Source organism: Kogia breviceps, chromosome 4 (assembly GCF_026419965.1).
Source record: "Kogia breviceps isolate mKogBre1 chromosome 4, mKogBre1 haplotype 1, whole genome shotgun sequence".
Lineage (NCBI taxonomy): Eukaryota > Metazoa > Chordata > Mammalia > Artiodactyla > Physeteridae > Kogia > Kogia breviceps.
Genome location: NC_081313.1, coordinates 104857493 through 104879559, shown reverse-complemented (window position 1 = coordinate 104879559; position 22067 = coordinate 104857493). Strand labels below are relative to the sequence as shown.

The 22067-nt window shown below is 43.1% G+C and overlaps 1 protein-coding gene across 2 annotated transcripts in view; it reads right to left on the bottom strand.

Annotated features, from left to right (window-relative positions):
• The window catches only part of LMNB1 (lamin B1), a 116031-nt gene that overhangs the window by 33572 nt on the left and 60392 nt on the right, over nt 1–22067 (bottom strand). The window contains exons 11-12 of one of the 2 annotated variants that reach the window (XM_059061582.2): nt 20887–20994; nt 16744–17540 (exon numbers count right to left, since the gene is read on the bottom strand). The exons of the other annotated variant lie outside the window; for it this stretch is intronic. Coding sequence (XP_058917565.1) covers nt 17499–17540; nt 20887–20994 — 150 coding nt within the window. The 3' untranslated portion in view covers nt 16744–17498. Of the gene's footprint in view, nt 1–16743; nt 17541–20886; nt 20995–22067 lie in introns of those variants that run through there. 2 annotated transcript variants of the gene reach the window in all.

Sequence of the window (22067 nt, the reverse complement as noted above, 5' to 3'; positions counted from 1 at the left end):
TATTTTTGTATGGTTCTCCAGGACAACTATACCACTTTAAATGGCCCCCAGTAGTGGCTGAGTTTTCCCATTTCTCCACATCCTTTCCTGTACTAGCTATTATTTATTTATTCATTTTTAGCCAATCTGAAATATAAACCTAGGTCTTATTGCTTACATCTGTCCACATTTACACTTCTCTATGTTTCCTGTTGGGCTGACTACCTTTTCCTTTTTAGTCTCCCTCGTCAGTTTGATGTGCCGCAAATTCCCTCATTTGTTCAACTCTCTCTTAACTTTTCTACGGTATACTTTGTTGAATAGCAATCCTTAACTTTGACACAGTCAAATCTAGTTTTTGTCATGTGTTTTGTGCTACAGGTCGTCTTATTTAAATTTTAGAAGTCCTTTCTCATTCCAAAATCACAAAGATAGTCTCCCACATTTTCTTCCTTTATGGTTTTATCTATCACCTTTAGGCCTTCAGTCTCTCTAGAGTTCACCTCTGTATCTGATATAAAGATCCAACTTTATCTCCCTAAGGTAGGCAGTTTGCCATCACCATCTACTAAACAGTCTCCCCTTTCTTTGTTCACTTGTGGTGTCACCTGGATCATGTACCCCGTTCCATATAAACACGATCTGGTTTTGCATACTCAGTCTATGGCTTTAACCCATTTGTCCGTTCCTGAGTTACCTCACTGTTTTTCTTAATATGGCGTCATAATGTGCCTCTTTATCTAGTGGAATGAGCAACTCCTCCCCAGTCCCCCACCAACTTCACTCTATTCTTCAAAATTGACTTGGTTATTTGTGGACAGGCTTTTTATCCCTGTGTATAAATTTTAGAATAGTTTTGTTAAGTCATTTTAAAAGGCTTGATGGACTTTTGATTGGAACTGTAGCGAATTTACATATTAATTTCATGAAAATTACAATCCTTACAGATCTTCACAATTTTTAGCCAATCTCCTATGACGATCATAGCATAACACCATTTATTCAGTCATTCTTTGCATCCTGAAATAAGAGTTCTAAATGTTGTCAGTAAAATTCTTCTACGTCCTTTGTTAGTTTAATTTCTAGTGTATAGTTGTGTTGCTATGGTAAAATAAGTGATATCTTATTTTCTATTCTATTTTCTCGTTGGTTAGTGCTGGTGTAGAGGAACTCCTGTCATCGGCACTTGCACCTTTGCTGAGCTCTGTATTGTTCTCGCAGTTTGTAGATACCCTTCTAAGCCAGCTCTTTCCTGTCTTAGTGCAGTGGCCAGGCCCTCCAGGACTGGTCTGTTGCAGTCGTGCCAGCAGGCTTATTTGCTGGTTTCCCATCTTAAAGAGTTTTCAGTGTCCCCACCATTGATATTTGCTACACACTTTTCTTATATAATTTTGTTGAGTTATTGCGTTTCCCTTCAATTTCTAGTACTCGGTGAGTTTTTACATCACCATTTTAAATATCATAATTAATTAATGATAGTAATAAAAAATATATATAATTAACAATATAATATTGAGAAATTTATGTGACTTTCTACTTTATAATCTGTGTAGTAAGATACACTATTGTTGAATTATCCTTTAACCTTATGTAACATTTTCTGTTCTCTCTATATATATATTAAAAACTAAGAGCTCACACCAACACCACCATTTCCAATCCAATACCAGAGCTCAATCTTGTTTTTTCCATTTTCACATTTATAGCTCCCCTTCCAACCATGAGAAATCTGGCTTTCATTGTCTCTATTTATTTACTTATATTTAATTAACCACTCTGCATGTAGCCAGTCTCTCATCTCCACAGCCATCCCCTCCCCCATGTAGATGGCCCCCTCACCATCTATCTCCATCTCTGAGACCCCATGCCAGGCCACCCATCACATCCCAGCCAAACTCTAGTGCAGCCAGTGGATGTTCTTCACCTTCATTCAGTCTGTACTTATTTCCTTATTTATTGGTGTCTTATTTTCATCCTGTCTTTTATTCTTTTGTCTAGCCAATCTGTGTTAATGGTTTATTTCATTAACCTTTTTGAAGAGTAAGTTCAAAACTTTCTTAATTTTCTCTTTCTCTCATCCTCTTTTGTCCTCTATTTCACTGATTTTTAGCCTTATCTTTCTTACTGCCTTACTTCTTGGGGTTTTTTGTTTGTTTTTGCTTTGTTTTGTTTTGTTTTGCGGTATGCGGGCCTCTCACTGTTGTGGCCTCTCCCGTTGTGGAGCACAGGCTCCGGACGCGCAGGCCCAGCGGCCATGGCTCACGGGCTCAGTTGCTCCGCGGCATGTGGGATCTTCCCGGACCAGGGCACGAACCCGTGTCTCCTGCATCGGCAGGCGGATTCTCAACCACTGCGCCACCAGGGAAGCCCCCATCTGTTTGTTTTTTGATAAATGATTTAAAGCTAAATTTTTCTCTAAGTACTACTTTATCTCCCACAATTGTTGAAAATTTTAATGTTTAAATTTTAGTTCTAAGTACTTTAAATTTCCCTTATGTTTCTTTCTTTAACTCAAAAGTCATTTAGCAGTTTGCTGTACACCTAAAACTAACACAACATTATAAATCAACTATACTCCAGTAAAACAAATTTTTTAAAGTCATTTAGGAGCGAGTTATTTAGGTTTCAGCAAATGAGCAGGGGGTGGGGAGTGTTATTCTTTTGTTTTGTATTTCAGTTATTATTACATTATGGTCAAAGAACTATGGTCTTGATTATTTGATTCTTTGAAATGCTGGCTTTTTTTGTGGCTTCATACATGGTTAAGGGACTTCCCTGGTGGCATAGTGGTTAAGAATCCGCCTGCCTATGCACGGGACATGGGTTCGAGCCCTGGTATGGGAAGATCCCACATGCCACCAAGCAACTAAGCCCGTGCGCCGCAACTACTGAGCCTGCGCTCTAGAGCCCATGAGCCACAACTACTGAGCCCGCATGCCACAACTACTGAAACCGCACACCTAGAGCCTATGCTCCGCAACAAGAGAAGCCACCGCAATGAGAAGCCCGCACACCGCAAGGAAGAGTAGCCCCCACTCGCTGCAACTAGAGAAAGCCCACGCACAGCGACGAAGACCTGACATAGCCAAAAATAAATAAATAAAATAAATAAATAAATTTATTTTTTAAAAAGATACATGGTTGATTTTTACAAATATATATGAATAAATAAGCTACAGCTTATCAATTGTGTAGTTCATATCTTCCTATCTTTGCTTTTATTCATGCTTGATCTGTCAGTTTCTGAGAGGGACATATACAATTTCTGATTACAATTGTTGATTTATTTATTTTTCCCTTTAGCCCTGTTGGTAGCTGCTTTATGTATTTGAGGCAATATAAATAGATTTATCTTTGATTATATCTTCTTTCTTTATTTATTTTTTAACATCTTTATATGATTATATCTTCTTGATAAATTGCTCCTCTTCCCCAAATATAACATTCTAATATTCTGCTTGTCCATTTTGATGTTTTAAAAAACTTTTTTTATCTGAATTAATATTAAACATTTCTGTATCCTTTTATGTCTCCTGTAGACAGCATACTGCTAAAATATTCTTTTTATAATTTAATCTGAAAATCTCTATCTTTGGATTGGTGAGTTTAATCCATTTACATTTGTTTTACTATTATGTTGGGTCTTAATTCTACCATCTTATTTCATGTCTAGTTTTTTTTCTGTGATTGCATACTCTCCTGGGGATCTTGACTCCCTTGGCTAGTGATGTGTACCTACGACAGGGGAGCTAAACCCCTGGTGGGTCAGCAAAGAGGGTGGGAGATACTCTGTGCTGCCCTTTGGACTGAACTACTCTCCACTTGCCACACCCCAGCAAGTGACTCTGCCCCTCAGGGAAAATCCTCATATCTCTATCCCCATCTCATTTTCTAAGTTCCATCTGCCTGGATTGCCATCAGCTTTCCTTTGAAACATAGGGGGATAGTTGGGGTCCCGGAGGGGTGGGGGAACGGGGGGCGGGGTGGGGCACTTGTTAACTCCATATGGCTGGCAGATCTCCCTGCACATATGCTATATGCACCTACCCCGGCATGGATGAATGCAGCTCTAATGTTACCCCACTGACCTGGTGGCACTGGGCTGGCACTGCTTTTTTGTGTTTTCTGGGATGTGATGAAGCAGGTGATGATGCATCCAAAGGTACGATACAGGAGAAAGAAAATGACATGACTGCCTCCCCCCTCCCCCCCATTTCCTGTCCCCTGGATATGTCACCAAGCATCCATCCCTCCTCCTCACACATCTTCTGCAGCCCAAGTGTTCCTTGGGTTTTCTTTTCTTTTCCCACTTCCAGGGTTGATTGTGGGGGGAAGTGAGGGGAGCCAAGACTCAGGATAAGTTTGCCATAGTATCTGCCATGAGCACTTTTCAAAAAGCCCTTCTTGGAGCCCTGAGTTGCTGCGGGGGACAAGGCATGGAAAGAGCTCCCCAAACCTTGGCTCTGGTGCTCCAGCCCCACCCAGCCACTTTACCTCTGCTTCATATCCTGGGGATCTGGGCTAGATTTCATCCAAAGGAAAATAATAGTGCTAAAGTCTGTGAGGTCCTTTTTTATTCTAAAATTCTGGGTAACCTCATCTAGCTCCCTGGCTCCTGGGGACCCTGGGTTTGCCAAGGGCAATGAAGTGCTTGGCAGGAAAGGATTTGCACCCGCATGGGCCCGTCCTGTATAAAAATGGCTGACGGCCTGCTCCTCCTCCCGTCCTGTATAAAAATGGCTGACGGCCTGCTCCTCCTCCCTCCCAATCCCTTCCCAATTCACAGCGAGGAGGCAACTGTGACTTTTAACCCAGCTGCAAATAAGTAACACTTAGGAGACAAATGAACTGCATTTTGTTCTCAGATAAGGCTTAAAGGCTGCTGACGTTAGGATTTTTTAAAGTCAATCTGGAGATTTGTGGGAGAAAACGTCTGGGAGTGACCGGGAGGGCGACTGTGCAGAACATCCATCACAGACCCGCGTGGAGACCCTTCGAGGCCCGGGAAGCAGCAGACAAGCTTGCGATGAGTGTGTCCCGGACGAGGGGCGAGTTGGCATCACTTGCACAGTATAACAACTAGCATTGTTTTCCTGCCCCTTAAACAGGAAGCTCGGACTGGCTTTGGGGAAATTTGCAAATAACTTTGCTAATGTAAAAATGTACTCCTACAGAGCCTGAAATATCACTGGCTTTTCTCCATCATTTACCTTCCTTCTCACCACCCCCGCCTAGCAAACGCGGGGCCAGCCGCATTTGATGCCTCCAACTCAGCAGCTGAGAGTACCGGGCGGCTTGGTGACATCCACAGGACACTGACTCAGAGCTCACCCTCTACGTGTTCTCTCAGCAGCAAGGGGCTACTGGCAACCTGGCCCCAGACCACGGAGACAGATTAAGGGGGAGTCTACGGGAAGTTATCTAAGACTCTGTCGTCTGAGCACCAGTGGATCTATTCTGCAGTCTGTGTGAGGGTACAGGACCCAAGCCTTGCAGGCAACATCTTACAACGAAATTAGCAATCCTGAGTTAGGAGGTCGGTGTGTGTGAGAACCTCCCTAAAGGCATGCACCATCTGGGAAGGTGTGGGGCAGTCCTGCTGATCTCACAGAGCAGGGCGGCTCTGACTGAGCAACCTCTAGAGCGCAGAGAATCCTCGGCCCGAACCTCCCCTCTCAGAAGCCTGTGCTCACAGGAAGGGTGAGAGGAAAGAATCTAACGGTTATGGGTAAATTTGCTTCATCCCAGGAGGAGGACTAGGAAACAGACTCAGGCAGGGTCTACAAAAGCACAATCTATCTGAGGAGGTTCAGGTGGGATTTATTTTGTTTAATGCAGCTGGTGAAAAATGCAGTGGCAGTCAATCACGCCCTTGTGTACCACTTGGGTCCCCTCTGTATATACAGATGTCTTACAGGCTTACTGCTATTTATGCAAAGTCTTCAAAAACTGAGCACACCTGGTTGTGGTTTTTAAATACCCTTTTCCTACTAAAAAGAATCAGGTATCCTCGGAGAAATGTCTGAGTCTAGGTCAGGGACAGGGAATGTGTAAGATGAATCTGGAGCAAGCACCTTGTCATATCAGAAAGCAAGGGGGACTCCTGTGGTCATGTCCAGAGGACACAGGATAAAACCCAAATAGGCTCCCACTGGCCTAAGGAGGACAATAGGGGCATCACAGAGAACAAGACTGCTCTGAATTGTTACACATCATCTATGTTAAAAATTCATGAGTTTATAATGATACTAAAAAAAAATACCCTCACTGGCCACCTTTGGAGCATGCTAGAGAACCAAATCATTATTCCGATCATGTCTTTTAAAAAAGTGTCTTGTGTGCACTGTACCTTGGGGTACAAAGGATGAAGGAAAGTTCTTTAGAGAAGACTTGCACCTAAAAAGTGTAGAAATAATGACAGAATCTAAATGAAATCATGGATATGCCTAATGATCATTAGCTAAAACCATTAGCTGATGGGGAACTTTATGATAGAAGTCAGACCCTCAGCACCCAAACCCACAGATCGATCTTAACCTCACAAGAAAGAGAAAATCTGACACTAGGTACCTCCTGATGTGATGTGGTAGGATGTGCACAGAAACACTGTGAGATATTCCTGCAAAAACCTGAACCTGCATGTGATCAAGCACTGCTATCTATTAGTTTACAGGAGGGAGAGAGATTGATGGTTTGTTAAATGACACCAACATTTAACAGCACCAGTACTATTGAGACCTTGGGGGTGGATAATTCATTTAGAAGACTTTTTAAAATGTATCAACAAATATAACATATGGGCCTTGTTTGGACCCTGATTCAGAAAAACCAAATATTTTTTTTAAAAAAATTATGAGACTATTAGGGAACTTTGAGCACTGGATATTTGATCATATTAAGGAATTATTTGTTTCAGGTATGATAATAGAATGACAGCTATTTTTATAAAACGCCTGTCTCTTAGAGATACATTCTGAAGAATTTATGAAGAAGTTGTGCAATATCTCAGATTCCACTGGACGGCAGAGTCGGGGAGTATGAAAGACACAAGACTGGCCGGATGTGGATCATGGGTGAAACGGGGTGATGGGTACACGGGGTTCATTATACTATTCTCTCCACTTTTATATAGGTTTAAACTTTTCCATTGTAAAAATTTATTAGAAAAAAAAAAGTTGTAGGGCACAACTGCCTGACACAAACTCTAAAAGGCTTCCCGGCTCGGCAGGGAGCAGTGGGCTGGAGCTGTCGCCGTAGGAGTGAGCGGCTCCGCAAGAACAGCAAGGATGCGCCTGAATCAGAGGCTGTAGGGACAAGGTTGGTCATTTTCCTTAGTGATGTTATACACGCCGAGGTCAACTACTTTGCTGTTTGCCACGCTGGAGTGAAACTCTGCCAGACGGCGCAGTGATACCCAGAGGAGAGGGCATGGGGGAGAAGCAGCCTCAGGTTCTGTGCCACGAACGATGCTTTCGGGCACAGATAGAAGGCCGAACGTCCTCGGCGCGTCTGATTAAAGACCCCACGCCCAGCTGAGATTGGGAGGTGCCGGTGAGCTGTCACCCATCAGCCAGGCCTACAGCTGCAGAGGCCTCCACGCCCCGGAGACAGGACGCAAGCGCCCCGGAAGTCTGGCACGCGCCCAGCTGGGTTTGGAGGCCAAGGGTGGGGTTCGTGGTGAGAGAGTGATTTTCACGCGCTGGTTCTCGGCGTTCTCTCCGCGTCCCCATGTCAAGGCGGGCAGTACGGGGCGCTCCGAGGGCCGGAAGCAGGTGCAAGGGCGGGCGGGCGGGTCTGCCCCAACCCCTGCCAGGCTTCCCAGCTGGACAGAAAAGCCCAGCCCCTGTGAGGGCACATCTTATTGATCCATCCCCACCAGGGACAAGGAGGGCCCTGGGGCATAAGAGAGACGTGCCATCCAAAGGACAAAATGAGGAGAAAGCTTTGTGAATCGAACGCCCTCTATGGTGCAAAATGAGTTAACAACATCTAGACAGAGGACCAAAACTGGGGTACTTCTCCCAGAGGAAAACTTGGCAGTTTAAGAAGTAATTGTGAACCAGAAAATACGCTCCCACAGACACACACATGCGTGCACAGGCGCACATTAAAAACCCCTGTCACACAGAGAAAGACATATCATATGATATCACTTATAAGTTGGAATCTTTAGAAAATGGTGCAAATGAACTTATTTACAAAACAGAAATAGAGTCACAGGTGTAGAAAATAAACTTATGGTTACCAGGGGGGTAAAGAGTGGGGGATGAATTGGGAGATTGGGATTGACATATACACACCGCTATATGTAATATAGATAACTAATAAGAACCTACTGTACAGCACAGGGAACTCTACTCAGTACTCTGTAATGACCTATATGGGAAAACAATCTAAAAAAGATATATGGCTATATGTATATGTATAACTGCTTCACTTTGCTGTACACCTGAAACTAACATAACATTGTAAATCAGCTGTACTCCAATAAAAATTTTAAAAAACAAAGAAACCCTGTGTCTCTCTCTCTCTCTCTCTCTCTCTCTCTCTCTCTCTCTCTCACACACACACACACACACACACACACACACACAGCATTAAGAGAATCTTGGGACAGGCCAACTCTTTCCTTTTCAGTATCAGTGTGTCTCAAGGTGACATCCTCTGAAGCGCCCCGCCCTCCGCCCCCCGCCCCACTCCTGAGTTCAGCACCACTCAGGGAAGAAGTGCCTGGAACACAGTGATCTGAGGAGGAAAAAGAATGAGGCAGAAGCTCTGAGAAGCAAAAGTCGACCCTGGAAGACTCAGGAAAGAAGCGGCCATATGTCCACCCAGGTCAGGGCATTAGAGAGGAGGGGAGGACACATTTGTCTCCACAACTTCCCGGTAGCTCTTCTGACATAACAGGGGTCACAAGGCCCCAGATGGGGACAATTTCCGTGTGAGTCAATGAACGGGTAGTAAACACGTTCACATTTCTTGCTCCTCCCCTGTATTCTTGGAACTGAATGAGCCTCTTCAAACAACAGCCTTCCGGAACCCTGTCCATTTCCTCATTTCCTGCCGAGACAGTATGGGTGAGGTTGACTTGTTTCCCAGTTATAACCACCCAGAGTCACTCACAGGTCAGCTCCTGCCTCCTGAGTGTGTTGATGACAACACACTGAAAAAAACTTGCTGAAGAATCGCAAGGCAGCCTGTGATACACCATCACAAGGCTGAGCTCATAATTGTAACTTAGGATGCATGTGCCAAGGATGACAGAAGCACGCCGAGTGCCTTCCTTTATTTCATAATTCAGTGTTTCCCAACCTTCATCATGCAGATTGGGAAAGAGCTGCCAAAGACCCATAGTTACTTCTCCCAGCAACCTGGGCGGGGAGGCAGGGGAAGTCCCCCTGCCTGGTCACGTGCTGCTTTGGCAGCCAGAGGCCTTCCCGGGTGACGGTGACGTAGCAACCCCTTTCCCAGCTGAAGGCTTGAATTATTTATTTAAATGAAAGTCTGAAATCAACCTACAGACACCACATCAAGGACAAGCGAGATCCTGTCTCCTCAGTTCCGTGGATGAACCACAAGAAGTCGGTGCGCAGCGTGCATTCGAGGGCAGCTGGGAGGACAGCTCGGCTTCGGCGCAGCGCAGGCCCTGCGCCAGAAGAGCACTCAGAGAAGGGCGACCAACCGGCGCGAGCCAGATTTTCTCAGCGTTCGGGGTCTCGGTGGAGAACCGGGAAGTGACTGCAAACACGTTCCAGAAATCCTCTCCATTTCCCATGAGCCCAGAGCACAGGGGGGCCCCTGACAGTCGCGGGCATCTTTGTCAATCTGATGGGTTGGCCACATTGGCACCTCCGCCCCTGTTGTTTAAAACCAGAGTTCCCAAGTGCCTCCTTCCTACCTCCTCTTATGGGAGACCAGTTACTCCTGCTCTCTTACAGGAAACCTGCTGTGTGGTGCCTTCCTTCTAGAAGCGCACTTACCACAGCTGTGGTTTTCCGCCTTTGTGCGATTGTTTGATTGAGGCCCACACTGAGCTGCAAGCTCCATCAGGGTCAGGACAAGATTTCCTTTCACTCAGCGTTGCACTTCCCAGTGCCTAGTACACAGCATGGCACTTGGTAAGTGCTGAATAAATGTTTGTTGAAATTAATATTTATTCATGAGATGAATAAAATGTGGCGCTTCTGGTATTCTCAACGGCTTTCCTTGTTTAACCACTCAATTGACCAGAAGTGTTAGCTCTGACTAACACCGTCTTCACTCGTAGACTTACGTACACTAAGAACAAAGAACAACCTGCCATTTCAAAACCAAAGTCTCACCTTACTTCCCAATTCCCCTAATCAAAATATTTGAAGTATTCAGTAGTTTTAAATTCCTATGTATTTTAGACCTACCATATTGGTATGATCTTTCTACGTGCTCTAATATAATTCTCCCATCAACTCTCTAATAGGACTTTTTTTTTTTTCTTTTAGTCTTAATTTACAGACAAGGAAACTGAGAAACAGGAATGTTGGCTTTTTCGGGATCACACCATTAAGTGCCAGCAACTTAGTGTCACTAATGCCGCTCCTATCAGGGGTTTTCCATTCACAGAGTTAGTTCAAAGGCAGAAACAATGCTGTTTTTTCTTCTATTTACAGCCTGTCTGTGGAGAAGGACCATCCATGTGGGAAAGTACAAATTTGGGACATAACCCGTGACTACACTTGGCATGTTTTAAATAAGAGTTAATTTTCCATCATTAAAAAAAATTTTTTTTTACCTCCTCTGCGATCAGAGCTGAATCACAGTTCTAGTAATTCCTGTCATTCACAGCCCCTACTGCCCACTAGGACAAATGGGGTGTGCGAGCACACTCTCTGGGCCACTTTCAACAACTCCCAGATCTGTCACTAACATGTTGCTTCCCTGAGGCCCAGCCTGCTTTCAACTACTCGTTAAGCCCTGTACCACCCGTGCTTAGCTTACCTAATGGTGACCCCACAGGAGACTTTAAACCAGAACAATTAATCAGCTCCCTGATGTCAGGAAAAACACATCTTAAAACGTAGCCAGTTCAGGAAAGGGCAGTCCACCCAGGCTGTAACCTGCCGTTTCATCGGAGAGGGTAAATGCAGTGCAGAGTGAGGAAGACAGAATGAGCACAAGCTTGAGCTCTGGGAAGAAAGCAGAATCCCCCGCCCACTCCTGACTAAGGCACATCAGCTAATCTACATGAAAGCATTTTCTAAACTGCAGCATGCAAGTAATATTTATTAACCTTGACATTAATTTGAAGAACATCAGAAACAACAGAGATTTCAAACAGGGATTTGGGAGTCACCTGACAGTTGGAATCGGTCCCATTCATTGTTGACAACGAGTAGTACCACTGTCAATGGTATACTAGCTATGTACATTATTGCCTAACAGCTGCCTGGGACAGTAGAATAGGCAGAGAGGTTGAAGTTGGTAGCCTGGGGAATCCCCTGGCGGTCCAGTGGTTAAGACTCAGCAGCGCTTCCACCGCGGGGGGCTCGGGTTCAATCCCTAGTGGGGGAATTAGGATCCCACGAGCCGTGCAGACAAAAAAAAAAAAAAAAAAATGGTGGTGCCCTGGGCAATCAGACTGAGTTCCCAAGAAAACCACAGGATCTCTCACCTCGGTATTCCAGGTGCTGGCTAGGCAATGCCTGGCAAAACTAAATCCCCCAGTGAACGGTCGCTGAAGGAATGAATGAATGAATGACTTAACCTCTGGGCAAGCTGTCCCATCTGCAAAACAAGGATAACACCACTTGCCCAGTGTGGTACTACGAGCTTCAAGTGAGTTAATGTTTGGCGTGACGAGCCTGAGCAGAGTGCCTGGCTGTGTGAACATTCAACAAACGTCTAATCCTTTCACTTTCTCCCTCCTCCCTCTTTATGGGTCTTTCCTCCTCCCGTATGAGACTGAAACTATTCCACGTGTAAGCAAGAGACCAACCTGTGATATTCTGTGCCCCACACACAGCACGAGAGCAGCACTGCACATCCAGGACCCTGCCCCCGCCCATTCCTCTTGGTTGGGTTCCCAAAGTTCCTCAGGTGCCCGACACAACTAAAGGCGCTGCTTCAGCTTCCTACGGGAGTTTCTGGTATGAGGCGACCTCAGTCATCCCCCCTCTGATGCCCAAACCCTTCCTTCTCCACAAAAGGATCCCGCCCAGATTTGTAGACATAAGCACTGAGTCCTGGTGACCCTATGGCTGCACCTCTGAGAGTTCAGTCCAGGCTCACTATTTCTTTCATGACGTAGAATAATGAAAATTAGGCAACAGCCACTCAGTGAATGTTTTCAGCTCGTTTTTCCGAAGTTCAAACTTCCTAACAATTTTTCTCTTAGCAGGACAAAAACTTAAGAGAGATGGGCACCTGGGAAAATGGTTCAGAGGAAAATTCTGGCCCTAGAAAGAGCTTGGGTTCAGTCCTCTTGACACGGGTTGGAAGGCAGCATAGCAAAGGAGTGGGGAGCTGGCAGCGAAGAGCAAGGCTGGGTCACGATCCCAGGCTTCAGAAGAGAATGGACCAGCTGCCAGGGCCTAAGTCAAAAAGCAGTGCTTGTTAAAGGCGGGGGTGGGCTGGGAGGCTCCCTGGCTCACAAATAGAGAACGGAGAGTGAAAGAGAAGGACGAGGGGAACAAGTGACCTGGGACTCAGAGTTTGGAAACCACAACAATGATCTAAGATCACTGTCTCTAAGACGGCTCTTGGCCACTAAGCTTTAAAGCCAGTTTCTGCCAGAGTGAGACTGCTATCTGGAGACATGTCCCTCTGGTGTGGTCACACAATGGACACTTAGCTAACACTCACGGCTAACTTACGTCATAGGACACAGGATTATATGGAGGGGGTTGTGGAAATACCCAAGCGTATTTAACAGGCCAAACCAGACAGTCTGAAAATAATTATCCACATTGAGTCACAAAGCACTGAAGAAAGACAAAGACTAGGGAAGGTACACGCCCCCAACTATTACAACTGTATGGGGAGGTCTGCCATAAGCCGGATGCATGGAGAAAGTCAGAAGGCTGGCAGACCAGACGCTAGTGGCAAAGGGCATTAGAGCACACAAGCTGCGGGAAAGAAGGCTTAATTAAGGCAGGTGAGGATGATGTTTTAAACCACAGAAATCAACACCAATATCAAGAAAATGGTATACAAAATGCAGAGAAATCATTAAGGTACACAGACTGGGGCACTCACATAATAAATCCGCATGAATATGTGTTTTATTGTTATAAGTAATCAAGCTACTGAACAAGCTGTCTCCTTAAACTGAGAGGTGCATTTTGTCTCGAGAAACAGCAGCAGAAGACAGGATTTACTGTGCTGTTAAAGGAAAAATACATATCATGAAAGCAAGGATAGGAGGGAGGGAATGAGGTGACTCCCCACTGTCGGGTGCATGTCTCCAGGGCAAACTGGCTCCCAGGGGACTTCTATGATTGTCCTCAGCCCGCACTCTAACCTTCCAAAACAGCAAAGCCGCATCCACTCCCAGTCCTGTCTGCATTAATTCACTGTTCTTCCCATTCAACATGTTAACATGAAGCTCCCTCTCCAACTTGAACTGTGACCTCTGTGAGCTTTACATGTATTTTGCCTAAATATTTTCCTCATTCCCATCAACTTTGTTCTGAATGTCCCTTTAGTAAGGTAGACAAATGGCAGAAAAACCGAATCCTAAACACCACCTCTTTCAGTGCCTTTTTCTGGTAGGAAGGGAAGGAGTCAGTTCCAATTTCAGAATTCTGGGTTTTGCCAGGTAAATATCATGGGAATTCCAGAACTTTGCTTCAGGGGCTCAAAAGTTTGAACCCTAAGAGTCATTCTCCTCTGGTGGTACCTCCTAAAATTCACATCCATGCCGCTACTTCATGCAGTGGAACTAAGAAGATCTGCATTTTGTTCAGAAGCCAATGATCCAGAAGCGTAGACCAAAGCGTCTCTTCAATTTCTCACTTTGTGTTAAACATGTGATTTGGCCAGGAAAAGACGGGGCATTCAAATAAATTTCTTTGTAATTTAAGATTTGGTAAAAGGGATGCTGGGTAAGAAACTGAAACCCAAAGGAACATGATTTAGCATAACTGTATCTCTTAAAACTACACACATATGAAAATAAATGTGCATTTATTTGTACGTGTGTATGATGGTGGAATGAACTGGCCAAGATGACCCCTTCCTTCCACTATAAAGTTGATAAACTAGAACTAATTTTTGTTTTAATCTAGGACTAAGCCAAAAAAAACAAGAAATGCCCAGGTGTCATGAGGGAACAAAGAACTCAAAGTCTTAAGGAGAACCCTCGGGGGCTGGAGATGGGGACAGGAAACATGGCTTTAAGTCCATGCAAGGAAGAGGGCCCGGTGCACAAAGCACAGAACCGCGCCGTGCAGCCCACAGCCCAGGGAAGCAGAATACCGACCTCCTGCCGGCCCAGAGCAAAACCCAGCTCCTGCTGGGGCCGGGGGACTGCATGTGGAAGTCACCTGCAAGAACCAGCAAACACTCCGCACAACTGTCCTAGCAGACCTTCACCACTGCAAGGTGAGAAAACAGCAACAGAGTCCAGTCCACTATACCACCTCATCACTGGGGAGACAGCATAGGAAACCTCCAAGTTACTCTGTAGCAAAACCTTGGGACAGGGACAACTCACAAAATAAACAGCCCTTACTGAAGATAAGTTCACAATCCTAAAAAACCCACAAGGAAGGAAACCACCAATAATTTTTCTGCAGCTGAGAAAAAAAATGAGCATACTCAAGAACACAGACTAGAGACTCTAAGTATGATGAAAATGACCTTTTTAAAAGATGAGAACTATAGTTAAAAAAAAGAAAAAATATTTGAAAAGAGGACAGGCAAATTTTGAAAAAGAATCAAGCACAATTTCAGAAACGAAAAGTACAGTTGACGAAACTAGAAACTACAACAAATGGGATAAACAGATTAGACAGGGCTGAGAATATAATTAGTGAGATAAATACTAAGTTACTGAGAATACAGCACAAAAAAACCTAAAAGATATGAAAGAGGATAGGTTCAATGTAAGGCTAAAAGAAATCCCAGAAGAAAAGAAAAGTGAACAGGGATGAGCTAATTTTCAACAAAATACGAACATCCAGAATTCTCTTCGTCAAAAACCCTGAGGTGAGAGCTGAACAAGAGGAAAATAAATCTGTAACTAAACATAGTGATGCAACTAGACCACTGCAGATGAAATAAGGGGGGAAAATGTCACGCTTGTTATGAAACAGTTCAATAATGCAGATACGCAGCCATAGCCTCCACTGATTGGGAGAAGCTCTTACTACAGAGAGGCAGCCTTTGAGCCTCTGCCTCCCAGATGCTCTGTGGGAACATGTGTGGGTGCAGCTCCCTTTCAGAAAACTTCTATTTAGTGTTAAGTCTGTCAGCTTAAATCGACTCAACAATCTCCTGCCACATATTCAGAAGCACCCAGCTATGTATTAACTGAGTCCTGGGTTCTTACTCTAAATTTCAGTAGAGTATATACTATTCCTCTGTATTAAAACTGCCAAAATTTCTTAATGCCAAATCTGGCAATAAAGTACCTAGAATGAATTTTGATGGCAAGAATCCTATCTTGTGGCAACACTTTTCACAACCAAGTTGGGTCATACCCTGCACTGCCATTCTCATTCTGAAGATAAATCTGTGTGGAGAAGTTATCATTTTATCTGCTTCACCAGACAGAATTTCTAAACCAGCATTTATCTTGTGTCTCCGACGGTACCAGAGAATGCACTAAAACTGCAGAGCACAGTAATTCTGGGACTTCGTGAGTTATTTTCAAGTGTAAGTTGCTAGTCTTTGTGCAGCTTACTGCAGGAATATTTTAAGAGAAAAGCAAACACTGACTCTAGATTAGCTTCTGAATTGTTATCAACGGTTCATTCTAGGGATGGTTTGGATATTCTACTTTCTACAAGATGAACTAACTCACTTAGCTAAAGCAATCACAAGATAAATTCTCCAAATGCGTAAAAAATGACACCTTAGTTACCACCATACATAACTACCCCACACACCTATTTTCTACCATTCATCCTGTACTCCTTGTAATAAGTGTCTCTTCTGTATTTTAAAAGACAGTAAAACTAGATTCTAGAAATATTATCTCCATTTCTTTCCTTTAAAAGGAGTGTCTTCCCCAATTTCTTCCACTGTCCCTAATGTTCCCAAATGGCTTTCTTAAAGAGATTTTGAAAGGTCTTATTGTTAATAAGTTAAAAAATATAAAGCACTGAGCATGGTGTCTGGCTCCAAAAAATTAACTATTATTATGGATTTTATAGTGCTATCATTAACGACAACAGAGTACTGAAAACAGGGGAGACCCCAAAATAGTTTGTGTGTTTATATTCCCCATTGTCAGAGCCTTAAAGAATAATCTAGTTCAAACAAGAAGCCAAATTATTTTTATCAAAAGTAAAACTGAGGGCTTCCCTGGTGGTGCAGTGGTTGGGAGTCCGCCTGCCGATGCAGGGGACACGGGTTCGTGCCCCGGTCCGGGAGGATCGCACGTGCCACGGAGCTGCTGGGCCCGTGAGCCATGGCCGCTGAGCCTGCGCGTCCGGAGCCTGCGCTCCGCAACGGGAGAGGCCACAACAGTGAGAGGCCCGCGTACTACAAAAAAAAAAAAAAAAAAGTAAAACTGAAACAACGCTTTTCTCCCCCAAAACATTTCTAAAGTTAAAAGACAGCAGATTAATATTAAAAACAGCTTTTTATTTGTTAATGTCACATAAGAAATTTAAGCAAGTTACACTATCTTAAAAAACACAACTAACGCGTTTTAGGAGAAACCCTTCCCTCCCCCCTCCCCCCATTCCCCTTGTGAATTAAGAATCTAAGAGAAGAAGTAACCATAAAACAAAGTTTTGTGGAATCCTTCATCCAGAGTGCTTACATGATGATTAGGTTAATATTGCCTTCTTACAAAATTTCTCTTTTCTATTTAAAAAAAATTTTTGTAGCCTTGATTGTTTATTACAAAAAAATTCAGTACAAAAGTTCAATATATTGAAAAATGCTTTTCCCCTCCCTCTCAGCACCATTATATATAGCAGAGAATAATCAAGAGCAGATTGCTAATCTAGATGGAGCAATCTTCAAATTAAACCCAGACACACAGTGGTTTATTTACCCTCCCCTCCTCATAAGAACTTAAAAAAAAAAAAACACACATACAAAAAAAATGTCAAAAAATTTGAGGGACCCTTTTCAAACAGTACACAGTTCAGTGTCAATAATTCACATCTTGCAACAAAGTGTATGGATATGATTTCTTTTACAAAACGTTCAGTGTCAAAAAAGGAAATTAAGGCCATCAGATTCGCAGCTTAAAAATTCACATAAAGGAAATATAAAAATATTCTGTGCTTCTGAGAAGGCTCTGCACTGCATGTAGGTAAGGATTACCATACTTCTTTATTTTGAGGAAGACAGTTGACATGAGAAGTTTACATAATTGCACAGCTTCTATTGGAACCTCTTGGGGCTCCCTGATGAGGAAAACAGAAAAAAAAATTAGTACTAAGAAAATGGATCACTGTATTTTAAAATAAGGCAGAGATACTACAAATTCATTATTACCTAACTTCAAATGGACGTTTATTACTTCTCACTTATCCTTTTTAACCTTCTCTTATGGACTTCTCCCCTAGAATACTCCAACAAATTCCAGAACAGTGATTCTCAACGCTAGCTGCACATTGAGATCCTGAGGAGTTCTTAAAACAAAATTCTGATCTAGGTCCCTAGATCAATTAAATGAGAATTTCTCATTTCAGACTTCCCTTGTGCCACAGTGGTGAAGAATTCACCTGCCAATGAAGGGGACACAGGTTCGAGCCCTGGTCCGGGAAGATCCCACATGCCATGGAGCAGCTAAGCCCGTGCGCCACAACTACTGAACCTGTGCTCTAGAGCCCACGAGCCACAACTGCTGAGCCCACATGACACAACTACTGAAGCCCTCGCACCTAGAGCCCATGCTCCGCAACAAGAGAAGCCACTGCAATGAGAAGCTCGCACACTGCAACAAAGAGCAGCCCCCGCTCACTTTAACTAGAGAAAGCCCGCATGCAGCAACAAAGGCCCAACTCAGCCAAAATAAATAAATAAATAAATTTTTAAAAATAGATGAGAATTTCTTATTTAACTGGGGAAGAGTATCTATTTATATGTAATTTTAAAGCTCCCTAAGAAATTCTAATAAGCAGCTAAAGTTGAAAATTCCTATTCAATAACATCGTTTGGTAACTTAGGAAACAGGAGCTCAGTGGACAGCATTCTGAACAACCACATCAGGGAATATGGCTTGCTGGATCCTCAGCTTTCATATCCTGAAGCATCTGCATTGGGTTCATCTTCAAATGTGAAGTCAAAACGGCTCCCTCTATCCATTTCTTTATCACTCACTAATTCCTTAAAATCTCACAACATGACTGTAAAACACCACTTGACTAAATTGAAATTGGTTTCTTGAAGGTCAACCAGAAAGACTTCTAATCAACTCGAAAGGCCACTCACTGGATTCATTCTCTAATATGAAGTCAAAATAGCTGATCCATCCTTCCATCTTCCCTCTTTTGAACTTTGATATCATTATTTCTTCTGATCAGAAAAGCTAAAAACCTCACACATCTTTGATTTTCTTTTTTCTCCCCCTCAAGTTCGGTCACTGTGCCTTAATTAATGAATCTCCATTCGCACAGCCTCTCAGTGCGTCTGCAAGCTCCCTTCTACAGTCATCCCTCTGATACTGTCTCAACTTCTCCTTGCTCCAAAGTGTGCAGAAGCTCCTTCCCTAGGCATTCCAGACTATGCTGATTTAACACCAACCTCCCCACTTCACTAATCTCTCATTCACACCCTACAAACACAACTGGATGGACAGATATACTTGGTGCTCAAGTCTTGACATATACCCTGTGATGAATTAAAGATCATGATAAATTCTTTGCCACTCCTCCCATTATGAGGTGGAGACTATTTACCCTCCCCTGGAATTGAAGCTGGCCTATGACTTACTTTGACTAAGAGAATATGGGCCTTTAAGAAATCTAATGCTTTCTGTTTTCACTCTCTTGGAAGCCAGCTGCCATGTTGTAAAGAAGGTTGGGCTAAACCACCAAATGATAAGAAACCACATGGAAACAGACATGGAGAAAATTCCAGCCCCAGCCAAGCTTCCAGCTGAATGCAACTGCATGACTGACTTCACTCTCCATCGTGTGGGAACAAATGAAACTGCCCAGTTGAGTCCAGTCAAACCACAGTCATAGGAATTTAAGAAATCAGTTTTAAGTCACTGAGTTTTAACTTAAGGTGGTCTCCTAATGTAGCAACAGATAATTCAAACAACCACAGAACACTACCGTCTGCCTTCTGATACTCAAATAATTGCCCATCCTTCAAAATACTGGACAAGCCTATTTTCCAGAGATCTTCTCAACTGTTCTGGTGGCCTAAAGAGCCTTCTCCAGCATCTGACCTGCTACAACTCATGCTCTGAACCACTAGCCTGGTACCCTGAGATATCTCTTATATTGTTATTTTACTTCAGGTCATTATAATGTTTCAAATAAGGGCAGGAAATGGATCTTGTACCTGATTTCTTGTTAAAGCCAAGTATAAAACACCTGATCTTAAATATTCCTCCAAAATGTACGAGGAAGTGTCCATGCCAAAAATTCATTCTACCATAACCCACCTCAAGTGGTTCTCAACTCTGGAGGCTGAACACATAAGAGAATGTTTATTTGGAGTAGGATTGGGGCTAATTAAGCAAAACAAACAGATTTATAAATCTGGAGACATGGTGATGACGTCTTACAAGGATAAGGGTAGGAATTTTGATTAATGATCAGACTTGAACAGCTTGAGAATATAAACTGAAGGCTCATTACTTATTAATAATTCCAATTTAATTAATTAAAATCAAATTTGGAGTTTATTTCAAGGACTCTCAAAAGTCCAAGCATCAGCTAAACTCTATCTTGCAATTAAATGATTAAAAACTTAAGACAGTAAGAATTTTGCTTCACACTGAAGCTGAACATTACTTTTTTTTTTAATCAGGCAATGATTTTTTAAAATTTTATTTTATTTATTTATTTTTTGGCTGTGTTGGGTCTTTGTTGCTGCACATGGGCTTTTCTCTCTAGTTGCAGCGAGCGGGGGCTACTCTTGGTTGCGGTGCATGGGCTCCTCATTGTGGTGGCTTCTCTTGTTGCAGAGCACGGGCTCTAGGCACGTGGGCTTCAGTAGTTGCAGCGCGCGGGCTCAGTAGTTGTGGCTGGCGGGCTCTAAAGCACAGGCTCAGTAGTTGTGGCTCACAGGCTTAGCTGCTCTGCAGCATGTGGGATCTGCCCCAACCAGGGCTCAAACCCGTGTCCCTGGCATTGGCAGGCGGATTCTTAACCACTGCACCAGCAGGGAAGTTCCTACTCTTTTTTTTTAAGTTTATATGCAGATACCTGCTCCAATTTAGTCATCTAAACTCAATCAAAGAGCCCTTCAATAAATAATTCTTAGCATGCATTCCAATCCATATATACTTATTCATGTGGCATCCATGTCCTACCATAACATATTACATACATTATAAAAAAGACAAAACTGAAATTTGATATGATGAATAATTTTTAAAAAAGAAGTGCTAACATTTTCTTCCAGTACCCAAATGTACTCTATCTTGAAGATCCCCTCAGGAAGAACAAACCCCACTTGGTAGATCACTGACTTAGTTCATCAAGTAATAGGGAAAAAGCAAGCTCTACTATTGGTTTTGGCTTTCATGTAATTCTGTCAATAAAATTTAAAAGACATATATTAAAGTAATACCTGCTGGTGGAAAAGTTCTTCCTCGACAGCCACTTCAGCTGTTTCTTCCTCCTCCTCTTCCTCTTCAGGTATGGTTGTTTTGAAGACTGTACTTCTTTGAGCAACCTCCTAAACACAAGAGTTTGATTTAAGTTAAAACACTATACTTTGGGACTTCCCTGGTGATGCAGTAGTTAAGAATCCACCTGCCAATGCGGGGCACACGGGTTCGATCCCTGTCCCGGAACATCCCACATGCCGTGGAGCAACTAAGCCCATGAGCCACAATAAGGGAAGCCACCACGTAAGAAGCCCGCACACTGCAACGAAGAATAGGCCCCGCTCACCACAACTAGAAGAAGCCGGTGCGTAGCAACAAAGACCAACGCAGCCAAAATTTAAAAATTAATTAATTTTTTTAAAAAAACCACTATACTTAAAAATCACGAAGACTGTGGGAGGACGACATCTTTTCTTTGTGTAAATTTAAGAAACAGCATTCCTACATCAGGGACTTTTTTTTTTTTTTTTAAAGTGGCTCATCAGTAGCTTCAGCTACTGAACAGGAATTTTTGCATAATTAGTAGCAGTTCTTAGATTTTCAATATTCCCTGCAGGGGAGCTACTGGTATCCAATTTGAAATACCTGCTGAGAAGTTTCCACTGCTTTTTATCCCATTCTGTTACTAAGAATTCTGTAAATGACTTGGCACACTAAATTCTTTATAACACTCAACATGAATTCAGCTTAAAGATCTTGGCTCCTAGCAAAGAGAAGGTGCTAAATAAATGCTGAATAAAATGAAGTCAGAGGCTAACTGCTGTGCTCTCACGGACCTCGGTGGCAGGAGGACCACCTGATGAGTGAGATGAAAAGGACAAACTTTCATTCCTTCAGCAGCTAGTTCCTCTTGAATGAAACAGAATCAAGACACAGGAACACTATTTACTAATAACATACTAGTGAAGTTCCAGTATACTCTGTACAAAAAAACAGATCTCCTATTAGTCACTGGAGGCATAATAGAAAGTAACCATTTCCATTTTCTACTGAAAGGCGCAAATACAAATGACTTTCCTGTAGAGAACGCTGACTTGCACAAATGCAGCGTTTCTGTTTAAGCACAAGGCTAACCTGATGATCTAGCAGCAAGTAAATGAGTGTGTCCTAGAGTGTTGCAGAGCGTCTAATTTTACTCTGT